General features: G+C 40.5%; 1 protein-coding gene across 2 annotated transcripts in view; it reads left to right on the top strand.

Moving 5' to 3' along the window:
* vav3.S (vav guanine nucleotide exchange factor 3 S homeolog) overlaps positions 1 to 9,919 on the top strand; it is a 122,379-nt gene extending 112,460 nt beyond the window's left edge. Inside the window, exons 26-28 of one of the 2 annotated variants that reach the window (XM_041561562.1) lie at positions 1,119 to 1,202; positions 3,571 to 3,722; positions 4,723 to 9,919. In XM_041561562.1, the coding sequence (XP_041417496.1) occupies positions 1,119 to 1,202; positions 3,571 to 3,722; positions 4,723 to 4,764 (278 nt within the window). In that variant the 3' untranslated portion in view covers positions 4,765 to 9,919. The remainder of the gene's footprint in view (positions 1 to 1,118; positions 1,203 to 3,570; positions 3,723 to 4,722) is intronic. The other variant, XM_018261087.2, reaches the window with a different exon arrangement.
* The last annotated feature ends 2,470 nt before the right edge of the window (positions 9,920 to 12,389 follow it).

Below are 12,389 nucleotides of genomic sequence, written 5' to 3'. Positions count from 1 at the left end.
GGCCAATGCCACTGTGTATCGTGTCTGTGATGCTTGCATTTGCATTTGGCAACCCTGGGTAACATGACTATAATTTTCTATGGCACTATGCAACATGGCTGCAATGCTTGCTTATTAGTGCAATGCAATATGCTTGTTATGTTCCGACACTATGTAACATGGCTGCGATACTCAGTGGCATTCTGTATCATGGCTGTAAATCTCAGTGGCATTTTTGTATCATGGCTGTGATACTCAGTGGCACTCTGTATCATGGCTGTGTGTCTCATTTGCACTCTGTATCATGGCTGTCAATCTCAGTGGTATTCTGTATTATGACTGTTACTCTCAGTGGCATTCTGTATCATGGCTGTGATACTCAGTGGAACTCTGTATCATGGCTGTGTGTCTCAGTGGCATTTTGTATCATGGCTGTGAATCTCAGTAGCACTGTTTATCATGGCTGTGATTCTTAGTGGCATTCTGTGTCATGGTTGTGATTCTCAGTGGCACTTTGTATCATGGTTGTGTGTCTCAGTGACACTCTGTATTATGGCTGTGTGTCTCAATGGCACTCTATATCATAGCTATCAATCTCAGTGGCACTTTGTAACATGACTGTGAATCTCAGTGGCATTCTGTATCATGGCTGTGTGTCTCAGTGGCACTGTTTATCATGACTGTGATTCTTAGTGACATTTTGTATCATGGCTGTGAATCTCAGTGGGACTGTTTATCATGGCTGTTATTCTTAGCGGCACTCTGTATCATGGATGTGTGTCTTAGTGGCACTCTGTAACATGGCTGTGAATATCAATGGCACTCTATATCATGGCTTTGCGTCTCAGTGGCACTTTGTATCATGTCTGTGATGCTTAGTGGCACTATGTAATTGGACGCTCAGTATTTTTCTGTAACAATGGGTAACATGGCTATGACTCCTGTCTGCAATACTGGGTACCACAGCTTCTATGCAAGTTAATATGGCTGCAACCTTCAGTAACTTTAACATGGCTGCTGTGCTCAGTTACTGTAATGTTGTTATGCTTCTCAGTAATAGACTATAATCTGGTTGTGCTACTTGTTGACTGTGATTGTGATAAATGCAATGTTGTGACATTGTCTGTCTTCTCTTTAAGCCACATCTGTGCTGTGTGGGTTTGCTTTTGTTACTGCTCCTGAATACAGCTTTGTGCCCCCCTCTACCACTCCCTTCTGGTCAGGTAGCTATGCACTGCTTTCTAATCCTCCTGTCTTTCCACTTCTACAATAACTTATTGTAGGCAATTCTTACAAGAAGTCCTATGTTTCCACTTGTACAATAACTTCTTGTAGACAATGCTTTATTTTCCCTCTGTGTTTCCTCTCCCATAATTATCCTTTGTTGGCATAGCTTTCTGCTCCTCATGTCCTTCTGCTCCAACACTTGCCATTTGCCTGCGCTGCTTTCTGTACTGTGTTTCCATTCTCACAGCCACCATCTTATATTTATGCCACCATCTTATACTTATGCCACCATTTTATACTTATGCCTATGTACAGTAAAGCACAATTGGGTATATCCAATCATTTGGCCCCAGGGCCAACTGTCATATCATAATAGAGAATTTTTAAGCTCTTCAGGAGTGGACAGCATTAACAGGCCAATTTACTCCTTATCACATGGGATTTTCTTGCATAGAAATCTGACCAATCCATTATCAGATATAAGTATACATGGTCCAATTAGCTGCTGACTCAGTCAGGAGGGGCAAAGTTGGCAGATTTTTGTTGCTGACCAGTTAATGCTACTTGCTGGTCGGTTGCGAGATCAGTAGCAATTTTTGCACCTTTAATAATATTACCCTAATAATGTAAAGGAATACTACAGGAAAAATAGCTAGAGATTAAGAAGGAGGGACACTGGCATGGCACATAGGATGCAAAAATGATGAGAAAGAGTAAAGAATTATACAGAAAGACATATGCAACAGCTGCAGTGCTAGGAAGTAACTAGATTTACAGATACAGCATATATTTGATATTCCAAAAAAAAACCCTGTTTTTATATGCTGTGACAGCTACACAGTGGCCGTTAATACAGCCATACATTACATGTCCCTTTGGTCTTTTGAGTCCAGAGATATTTTTACTCAAAAGCTGGCAGCTGTGGGACACATTTCCGCCACGCATGCTACATATCTGCTCATTTATCTGCACATACTCAATAGCAAGAACTCAGATAGGGGGCTACAGGTTAGACCTGAGGATCACAAAGAATTGTCCATTTCAGAAAGATAATAGGTTAGAAATATTGCATCATCTGAAATTGGTATTTTTGCCCCCAAAAATGAATCTGAATTTTATATGGGAAGATTAAATTGTAAAACCAAGAAGCAGCCCATTTTCATTCTGGGCACAGGACTCCAAGCTGACTTTCCATATCCTTATAAACTTTCATTTGTGGGTTGTAAATGCATGAGTGGGTCTCATTGTTTTGATAGTTTTGAAAGCAGCATTATTTTTATTTACAGCAAAAATAGCATAATCATTAGCTACTGCATGTACAATAATAATATCAAATATCACTGAATCAGGTACAGTTTTATTTTGCCACATGGAGCAAAATGTCAGAAGAAACCCGTCCCCCTCCATTCGTTCTATACCTCACCCTCAGAAGGCGTAAGTGGTGCATTACGAAACAGAGTAGAAAGAAACAGCACAAGAAATTGTCAGATGCACTGTACGTTGATCTCATGATTTCTGATGATGATGCTGGACAATGATCTCAAACAGCCATTAAAAACTCCAGCTGCCAGCATCCCTGATGGATGTGTGATCATTTTTGGCATTCAGATGCTAAGCAGCTGTTTTTAGATCCCCAATCTTTTCAACACTATTTTTAAAAGAAAGCTATACATACTGAATTATTTCACAGTATAATGCATGCAAAATATCCCTTTAATTATACCGTCAGTGGTGTAGCTATAGAGGAAGCAGACCCTGCAGTCACAAGGGGGCTCAGGGAACAGGGGACACAGACTGTTGGTTCTGTTTCCTCTATAGCTAATAAAAACCCTCTCCTCCCCAGCCGCTCTCTTACCTGGGATGCAAGTCGGCCGGGGAGAGGGCAGAGTCGGTGGGGAGTGGGTGGGATGGAGGCGGGACATGGGCCGGACAGAGGCAGGGCATGGGCGGGATGGAGGCAGGGTGAGAAGTGGGCGGGAGGATGGAGATCCTAAAACAAACTCAGAATCAATAGTTTTTTGTAGTGTAGATTCAAAAAAAACCCATCAGATAATCATATATTCTGCTGTGGAGTTCTATTCCACAAGATATTTTCCTACTGTTATAGATAGAATCCATAATAAATGAAAACATTGTCCCTAGTTATGTATTTATCATATTCATTTACATTTAACCAACTAACAACCACCTGACTTAAAAACTGACGTGCACATTCTGTGACGCAAGCATTAATGAGGTCCAAAATGTTTGTTAATTTTTGCCAAGTCCTGCCAATGATGAATCTGTTATTAAGATTTTACACTTTGTCCATGTATCCCTTTACACATCATGTTCTGATAAATAAAGACTATCTTGTTCCCTCAGTTTTCAGCCCAAAGGTCCTAGGTATTGCCATTGCTCGCTATGATTTCTGTGCACGTGATATGAGGGAGTTGTCTCTTTTCAAAGGAGACGTTGTGAAGATATACACAAAGTCGGGGACCAATGGCTGGTGGAGAGGGGAATCCAATGGGAAGGTATGTTATGGAAGACAAGGAATATATTCTCGGGTAGGAGATTGACTTACAGCAAAGGATCAATATTCAGTGGAGGAAAGTGTTTGGGAAGTTATAGAAAGTAACTGGTGAATAAATGGCTGTGAATAGGAGAATTCTCAGAGGGGTGCCATATAAAGGAATAAGTACTTGTATGCAGGTAACTTCAAATATCTAATTTCTTACAGAGGTTATATTATTTTTTATTGTACACACTTTTGTAGCTCCCCATCTTCTTTTCTGCTGATTCACTGCACTGCTCTGTGCTGCTGTCACTTAATGAGCTTAGGGGCTGACATACAATATAATGTGTATAAAGAATAGAAATGTCACACTATAATATACTTAATGCAGATAATTCATACATGGCAGCACCGAAACCAGTGCAACAAGCATCAGTTTCTAATAATCAGCCCTGTAGCATCAGCTTAAATTACAGGCCAACCTCATTTTCTGCTTGATCATTTGCAATGACCCCTAAGCTTAGCTTCTCAACAGCTGCTCAGAGACCAGTGAGCTTGGACACTTTGCAAGATGGTGACCCCCTGTGACAAGTTTGAAGTTCTGGATCATTTCTGCTATTGAAAAGCTGAAACTTTACACTGGTGCAGTAGATTTCTTTAGCATAGTGATTTAAGTATTCAGAGGATCACTCACCTTCCCATGAGTCTGACATTTATGCTCTGTAATAAAGCTCTCTAGAATACAATACTGTACATAGTCAGGATTGCGTTTATCAACGGAATATATGTAGAAACAGCCACATAACTTTTAGCATATCTACTTATGGGTATTTTAATATTTAAAATGATTTCTAATCTAAAATATGTCTCTTTTATTGTATTCATTATTATTTGGCAAAACATTATAGTTACAATATCTCCTTGATCTCCACACATTTCAAAGTTTTCTCTTTTTTTCATTTAAATATAAGCTCATTAAATATAACTTGATCTCTTTTAAAGTAGTCTTTTTGTTTCAGGTCGGCTGGTTTCCTTCCACATATGTAGAAGACGACGAATGAAGGATACACATCATTGTGTAACATTCATGTATGGACATTCTGTAAAGATTTCTGTCTGCCATTTTGCAGAATCTGTTGCCAGGAGGACAGGGCACAGCAGTTTTAAAACTGTTATTCCTGGGAAGCTGTGATTGGATCCGGAGATGTTGATGAATGTGCAACCTGCAAAAGGAAGAGGGCAAAGGAAAACAAGAAGTGTCCATCACAGCATACAGCCATATGAATACCAACCTTCTGGAACCGAAGGGGTTACTGATCCAAAAGATTCATTATAAAATATATGTCTTGCTTATTCTTATGCAAAAGACATTTTGGAGGAGTTTGTTGACGGAGCTTTAGACTATGTGTGCTCGAGTGAAGGCTGTGAAAATTAAAAGTGTGGCTAAGCAAATATGCTCAAAGGAACCTATCATTCAACATGTAGTCACTGAGTAAAAGCAGAGCAGTGCAGCCCTTTCCACACCATGAATTGAAGGCTTCAACCATAACTATTAATATTTATCTGTTCTTATTTAATAGGTAAGCTTGTCTAGGGTAACAGAGATATCATATGAGCCTAGCCTGGGTGCCTCACCGGATTCACATCAACACAGGCGTCCGTCCGGCCAGGATCACACCCACGGTAGTTCCGCCACTGCCTCAATGTTTTTGTTGTGAATTGCTCACAACCAATTAATTCTATGGCAGTCTTACTCTTTCTACCTAGCAAAGAAGACTGCAAGCTACACACCTTCCAACAGGCCAGTGTTGTTGGTAAAATGCTGCAATAAAATAAGCCAGTTGTCCCTAACTTTAAACATCTGAAACTGACATATTGCGGCAGCTATAGTTTCACTTAAATCATGGACCCCAAACCACCAACTGCATGTATATAAATCTCTATCAAATACCAACCAGATCTAGAGCAAATTTGTCTCCCACAGTTTTCAAACATAATGCAAGTTGGTGGCCAAAGTGGATCCATGTAAGAATATTCTGTTTCTCAGTTACATGATTATTAACAGTGACATTTTTTCTAGCCACTAATACAAGGCATTATGATCAGCCTTATGATATATAAACCCCTGTGTTTTGTTACATTCATCTGTCTAGTTTTAATTATCCAAATGTGACTCCAGACAAAGTCCAATTTCTACATACCCGTGATTGTGCCCATGTCCATTATTGCCATCAATACCTGTATCACACATGGGAATGGGCAGAACAAGTATTGTTTCTTGCCTCAATTATTTCTGACTTATAACTATATAAATGCAAATAACATCCCACATAGCGACTTTATCTGCATCTAGTTCGGCTTTTCCAAATGTAACAGTTCAGCCCCTTTGGAAGAGATTGTGCTGCAAATGAATACACACAGACCTTGCAAATGAAACAGTGACTTTAGAAGAACAGACTGGATGGAGTTTTAATATAAGTTATAATATACATAAACAATATTTGAAATGTGAACATTTTTCCCTTTTTCGCATGAGTGCTCATGAGCCAGTGGAAAAGGATTGCACTGCTATGTACATTCTAATTTTTTTTGAACAAGGGAACAGGTTCCCTTTTAATGACAGCTGTGTAAATCTTTTTAACCAATGGACTTGCTGTTTTTGTTTTGTTGAATTAACTAGAATAGATTGTGAGCCTGTCGGGGCTCCAACTAAAAGCCATGCTTATATTGTATATCTGGTGCACTTATGTGCTCAATTTCTTTTTGATTCTGATAAATGGCACCAAAGAAGACTAAAGCACACTCCAGCTTCCAGCCCAAGCCTTCCAGTGTTTGTCCTCTGGGCAGACAAAGGTTTAAATGTAAAACCACATTTCTTCTACTTATAAGCAGCCATTTAAGTGTATTTTAATCTTGAAATCGTTGAAATGATACGAATACGGAGTGTGTACATTTGTGGATTATACCTGCTTGTATAAAATTTCCTGTACAGTTGAAACAATCACATCAGTGTTAGAATTATACCAGAGTTCTATATTTAAATATATATATTTTTAGTGTTATAAATCTTGAAATCTTACCTCAGAGTAATGCCTGTAGCCCCACTTTGCTATAGGTGTGTGTGTACCAACTGCCTGTGCCCACCCTCTGAATCAGGGATATTGTAGCCAGATTGTGCCCTTCCAGGCCCAGTGCCACAGGTTTGTTGGTGCAGCTCTGCATACTGTGAGATTAATGTCAGAATGTTCTGATAGAATAATGAAACTTTAAAAGAAAAAAAGTATGTTTCTCTGCATAATCTCCTCATTTATTCACCTTAGTTCCTGCTATTTCCCTTCCTCTTCAAAAACCTTTGCTGTGACTCTCTCCTTTTGCGTCATTTCCCTTTGTATATTCCCTCCCTATAACTCCTCTGTTGCTCAGTCTCTATAATCCCTACCTCCATATTTCTTGTCCTGTTATCCCTATATTTCTGTATATTTCCCTAGTACCTCTGTCAGAAATTAGCCTCTCCCTATAATTCCCCACCAAGCTTCCATATGCCATGTCCCATTTCCCATGTTTCTCCCTCGACCATCTCGATTGCAGCTCCTTCAGATAACATTAGCCTCTGTTTTGTAGAATCTCTCTTTATTAACCAGGTTAAATCTCCTTGTGGCATTTCCCAGTTTTCCAGTGCCTCTATATAATATGCTTTCCCAATGCCCCCATATAACATTTCCCTCTTACTCCATATAATCTCTCTCTAACTTTACTCCTGCTCTCTGCTTCTCTGGAAAAAATACACACTAATGGACATGTCTTAGTTTCTCTCTTTAATTTCTTATGGTATTTTCTCTGGCACTCCCCTGGATTAAGTTAACTGGGCCTGTTTCACCATGTTATCTGCTCCTCCATATTGGTACCTGTTTCTATTTCACATATGTAACCAATAACTCCCCCTGATGCTGCACCACATAATATTTCCCTGCTTGCCATGGAAAGTATATGCCCTGTTTCCCTTTATAATCTCTGTATTCAACTTCCCTGATGCAGAAACGTCTTTACCCTACATATTTTATAGCACTTACTGAGTTTCCCTTCAGTTGCTCCTCCTAAATTGTTATACACAGACAGCAAAATCAGTGTCAGACTGGGCCAATAGGACAACAGGAAAAAAACAGTAGGTTCTGCCCTTTATGGGCCTTCTGGCTGAGAATTGGTCCCCCACCCAGGCCTCCCCCTCTCTTCTACCCTGGCCAAACCTGATCAGGGGAGGAGAGAAGTACAGTGCAATTTTGGGTGCCCGGAGGAGGCCCCTTCATTTTACATGAAGGACACTGACAGTTCCACTCCTGATAGTCCCTGGACGCAGCAGTCTGACCCTGAGCACAAGTTTAAAACAGGGAGATTATATTTTTAAGTCTTGCTTGCTATAAGGGCTCTTCTGCACATCTTTTATACAAGGAGTGAGCTGCACATTATACTGCAGTATTTTGGACTCTTCAGTGCAATTTCAGAATTTACTATGAAATGAACTGGTTATCTATTCTGACAACAGATAATGGTATAATTTAGACCTGTGGTCCCTGGGTACTGTAAGTATTTTCAGTATGTGAATGTGTAAAGCTGCACACATGTAAGCACTACTTTATGGGTATTTGTGTATAGTTTAGCTGTTACAACTCTCTAACCATGCACCCAATTCAGTTCTTATTCCAGGTACAAAGGGATCATCTTCTAGGCTCTGTCCTCATTGTTAGTCTGCAGTCTAAATGTCACACAGAGAGATAAGTGTGATTGTGATCCGACTAAGTCAGTCCCACTGTTAGGATGAGTCTACCCCATCCATAAGTATGTCAGTGAAATATATATACAATAATATATAAACCAAATGCAACTGTTTATATAATAACATGATGTCTTTTCACATTTTTGAGTGTCATTATAAATCAGACCTCTGGAGAATAAAGAAAGGGCTTAAGGTCTATAGGGGTTATATTCTAACAGAAAGGCACAACTTTGCACACACTGTGATGTGCACTAGAGACCTGCATGGCTGTTATTTTAGATCCAGCCTTTACCCACTCATCCTCAGCCCGACCTGAACTGGTTTACCTGACTTCTGAAGGTAGAAAGGTAAAAAAGGACCGCACATGCTCACCGCTCTCCCCTCAAGTCAGGTGCTCCGTCCAACAGTGTCCCCACTGTAAACACGACAAAAACTCGAAAGCGTTAGCGTTGGCTAACCTATGACTAAGGGATAACTCCCGAAACGCGTTAGGTTTTTCCAGCAGGAATTCCAATAAACCCTATTTTCAGAAGTGCCGTCTGCCTTTCGAGTTTTTACCTGACTTCTGAACCCTATTGATTTCCACCCAATGGTACTTTTACATTAGGAAGCTTCCATGTTCAGCTGTTCCCCCTGCAATGGGCGTCTGTAGGCCATCTTACTGCAAGGGATCAGTTACCCATGAGCCATCTGCACAGTGGGCATAAAAAGTATTCCATGGTTACCCGACCCCATGCAGGACTCTACTGTGTAACTCACACTGGATTTTATCTAGGCCAATATTCAGAGTACAGGCAGACTCAGGACCCTCAGTATTCTTGCTCTTCTTTATAAATGCCCCAGTATATGTCCAGCCTGCAGCCTTCCAGCTATAATTGGTACTTGTCATAAGAATATAATCTAGCAGCATTAAATATACAGTGGCATTCAGAACATGGTGCCTATACAGTATATTTCCAATATGAACAGAGAATGCACCATTCATGTTACATTAATATATGTGAAATTAATGTGTAAGAAAATGATAACTTTGCAAATATGTTCTCGGTCCAGGCTTAGGTTTGATGATAAGTTTTGTTTCCAAATGAAAGGAAAATGTTTACTTTTAAATTTTTTTAATAAATCACTACCGTGTGTATTTACTCTTTGCCAACTTCCAGCTGTGTAACTTGAAAGGCCCGAGCCCCCTACAAAAAACAAGGTATTCATAGTTCCCTTTCACTGCCCCAACTGCTCGGCTTTGTACGCGCTCGTTCCTTTGCAGATGGTGTCTGGTGTATTCTAGTGTCTCCACTATTAATGGCCTTTTAATGTCTGATCATTTGTTTTACTTACATTGGGAGACAAGGGCTAATTACCCAGGAATATATTTATACCGTATAGCTTTTAGGATGTCAACAATTTGATCTGTTTAATTCCTGTATTAAATGTTTCCGTTATACTTATTGAGAAGTGTTTTGTCTTTTACTATAGTTTTGTTCACATGGATAATGGCCATGGGCAGGGCTGTCACCAGTAATCATGGGGCCTTGTCTACTAAGTTAAAGCGATACTAACACGTTCCTATAAAAAATCAAAGGAACGTGTCAGTATGAAGTAAATGCTGCACATGGAATAGTTCCCCTCAAAGTCGCCACAGCCCAGCGAACCTGTGTGCAGCAGACCGGCTGACACCACTAATAGATCTTCCGCGTTGCTTTAGTGATGCTGGGCTGGGGGCGGAGCGATCCTTTGATAGGCTGAATTCCTGCTTTCATTCGTAATCAGCCTATGGAAGGATTGTGTCGCTCCCAGCCCAGCGTCACTGAACACTTCAGAAGATCATTTAGCAGTGTCGGAGGGTCGGGTGAACGCAGGTTTGCGGGGGACTTTGAGGGGAATTATTCCAGGTGCAGCATTTATTCAATACTGACACATTCCTAAGATTTTTATAGGAACGTGTCAGTATCGCTTTAACAGGGCCCCAGTTATTAGTGCAATGGTCACTGGGGTCTACGGCAATTAAAAACTCTCTCCATGCGCCTGATCTATCCTGGCCACTCCCTCATGCCAAAGCGCCTATGACCCACCCAAACCGCATCCACCCCTGCTGACCTGCCCCCATGTGACCTGTGAAATGGATTTCGATCTCAGTATCCCCCTTTGCAACATGGCCTCTGACTGCACGATCCCCTCCCCCATAGCCCCCTATAGGAGTCCTTGGTTGTGGGAGACCAATATGCTTTTGGATTGTATCCTCACAGCCTCGCAAAGTGGAAAAGCACAAAAGTTTCATAAATTGGTAATCAAAGTACCAGGAGTGTGAAATCTTCTGGGAGTGAAAGGGGTAAACCATTCTTAGTAATACACAACTTTCTCTTTCTTTTCTTCCTCGGTGGTCTGTAAAATTGGTTAATGATATGGCCCAACAGCGACCCTGATATGTTATGAGAGAAGTCCATACAGTTACTGAGGCACAAATATGAACATTATTAAGAAAACACAATATGCCATGAACTGATTTTTTCACTCTGGTGAATCGAGTGAATTCATTTGCTTATTCAAGAGGGAGTCATGCGCCTCAGATAATGGTTTGATTCCTAAACAGTGACATTCATTCTAGCTGAACATTCCACCTATAATCTAACCTTAAACTGCCCAGCAAGATCGCCATGGTCAATCTCTAATACTGATATTTATATATTTTATGCTGCAAATTTTAACATATAATCAAGGAATGGTGCACTCCGTAAACCTGGGTGCCAGCATGGGAAATAAGCAGTCATAAAGGATTGCGGCATTTACAGGGTTTTAGTGAAAGAACAAAAAATGTTTTATTATTAAGCCTCAACGCTTCGATCCCCTAGAGGGATCTTCGTCAGGAGAAAAAACAAACATCCAGCACCCACAACCCCCCAGAGGTAATAAAGCCTTGGAATGGCGCCAAAATCTGTTGCTATGCAACCAACAGGTGTCAGTGAAAGTGCTCAAATCTTTTAGCCAGTGATATAATCTAAAAGGCACATGGGGAAAGGTATAACAGCAGGGTGAAACGCACAAAAAAGATTAAGAAAGAAAGAGTGCAGTACTGTGAGTGCACAGTGTCAGTATGAAGGCCACTCCCCCAACTCCTGCTCTAACTGTCAGTATGTGTCAAAGGCGGGCCTGGCGCCCTATCACTGAGCAGCGGTGGGTGTATACTGTGCTTCTACCGGGTCTCTGTATGTCTGCATTATCAGTGAGCGTACAGTAATTAAGACACGACCGCTGTCCAAACGGTTGTGTGTGTCACTTATCCAGCCCAGCCATGGAGTGTGTGGTATTCAAGGCATGATCGCTGTCAAAGCGGTTCTCAGTGTCGCTTCACAAAAGTTTAAAGAACTAGAGGGTAAATAGACTCCAGGGCTGTTACCGGGGTAAAGGATTACTGTTGGTACACATCAGTACTCCCACTTGCGGTGGGGGATGGTATGCCCAGCGCTGCGCCACTCCGGCAAGGAGTGGGTGGCTATCAGGTATATAGAGTACTTTGACCACAACCCACATGCTACTGTGTTGGCACCATTTCAAGGCTTTATTACCTCTGGGGGGTTGTGGGTGCTGGATGTTTGTTTGTATTTGCTCCTGACGAAGATCCCTGTGGGGGATCGAAACGTTGAGGCTTGATAATAAAACATTTTTTTGTTTTTTCACTAAAACCCTGTGAGTGCTGCAATCTGTTTTCAATATATATATATATATATATATATATATATATATATATATATATATATATATATATATATATATATATATATATATATATATATATATATATATATATAAAATATCAAAACAGGGGGGTTGTGGGAGCACTCTAAAGGCTTTAAAGTATTTATATAAGTATAATAAATGCTATTGCATATGTACCCAAAACAGGGGTTATTTTGTTACAAA

Source organism: Xenopus laevis, chromosome 4S (genome assembly GCF_017654675.1).
Source record: "Xenopus laevis strain J_2021 chromosome 4S, Xenopus_laevis_v10.1, whole genome shotgun sequence".
In the NCBI taxonomy this organism is placed as follows: Eukaryota; Metazoa; Chordata; class Amphibia; order Anura; family Pipidae; genus Xenopus; species Xenopus laevis.
This window is presented reverse-complemented; position numbering and strand designations above follow the sequence as displayed.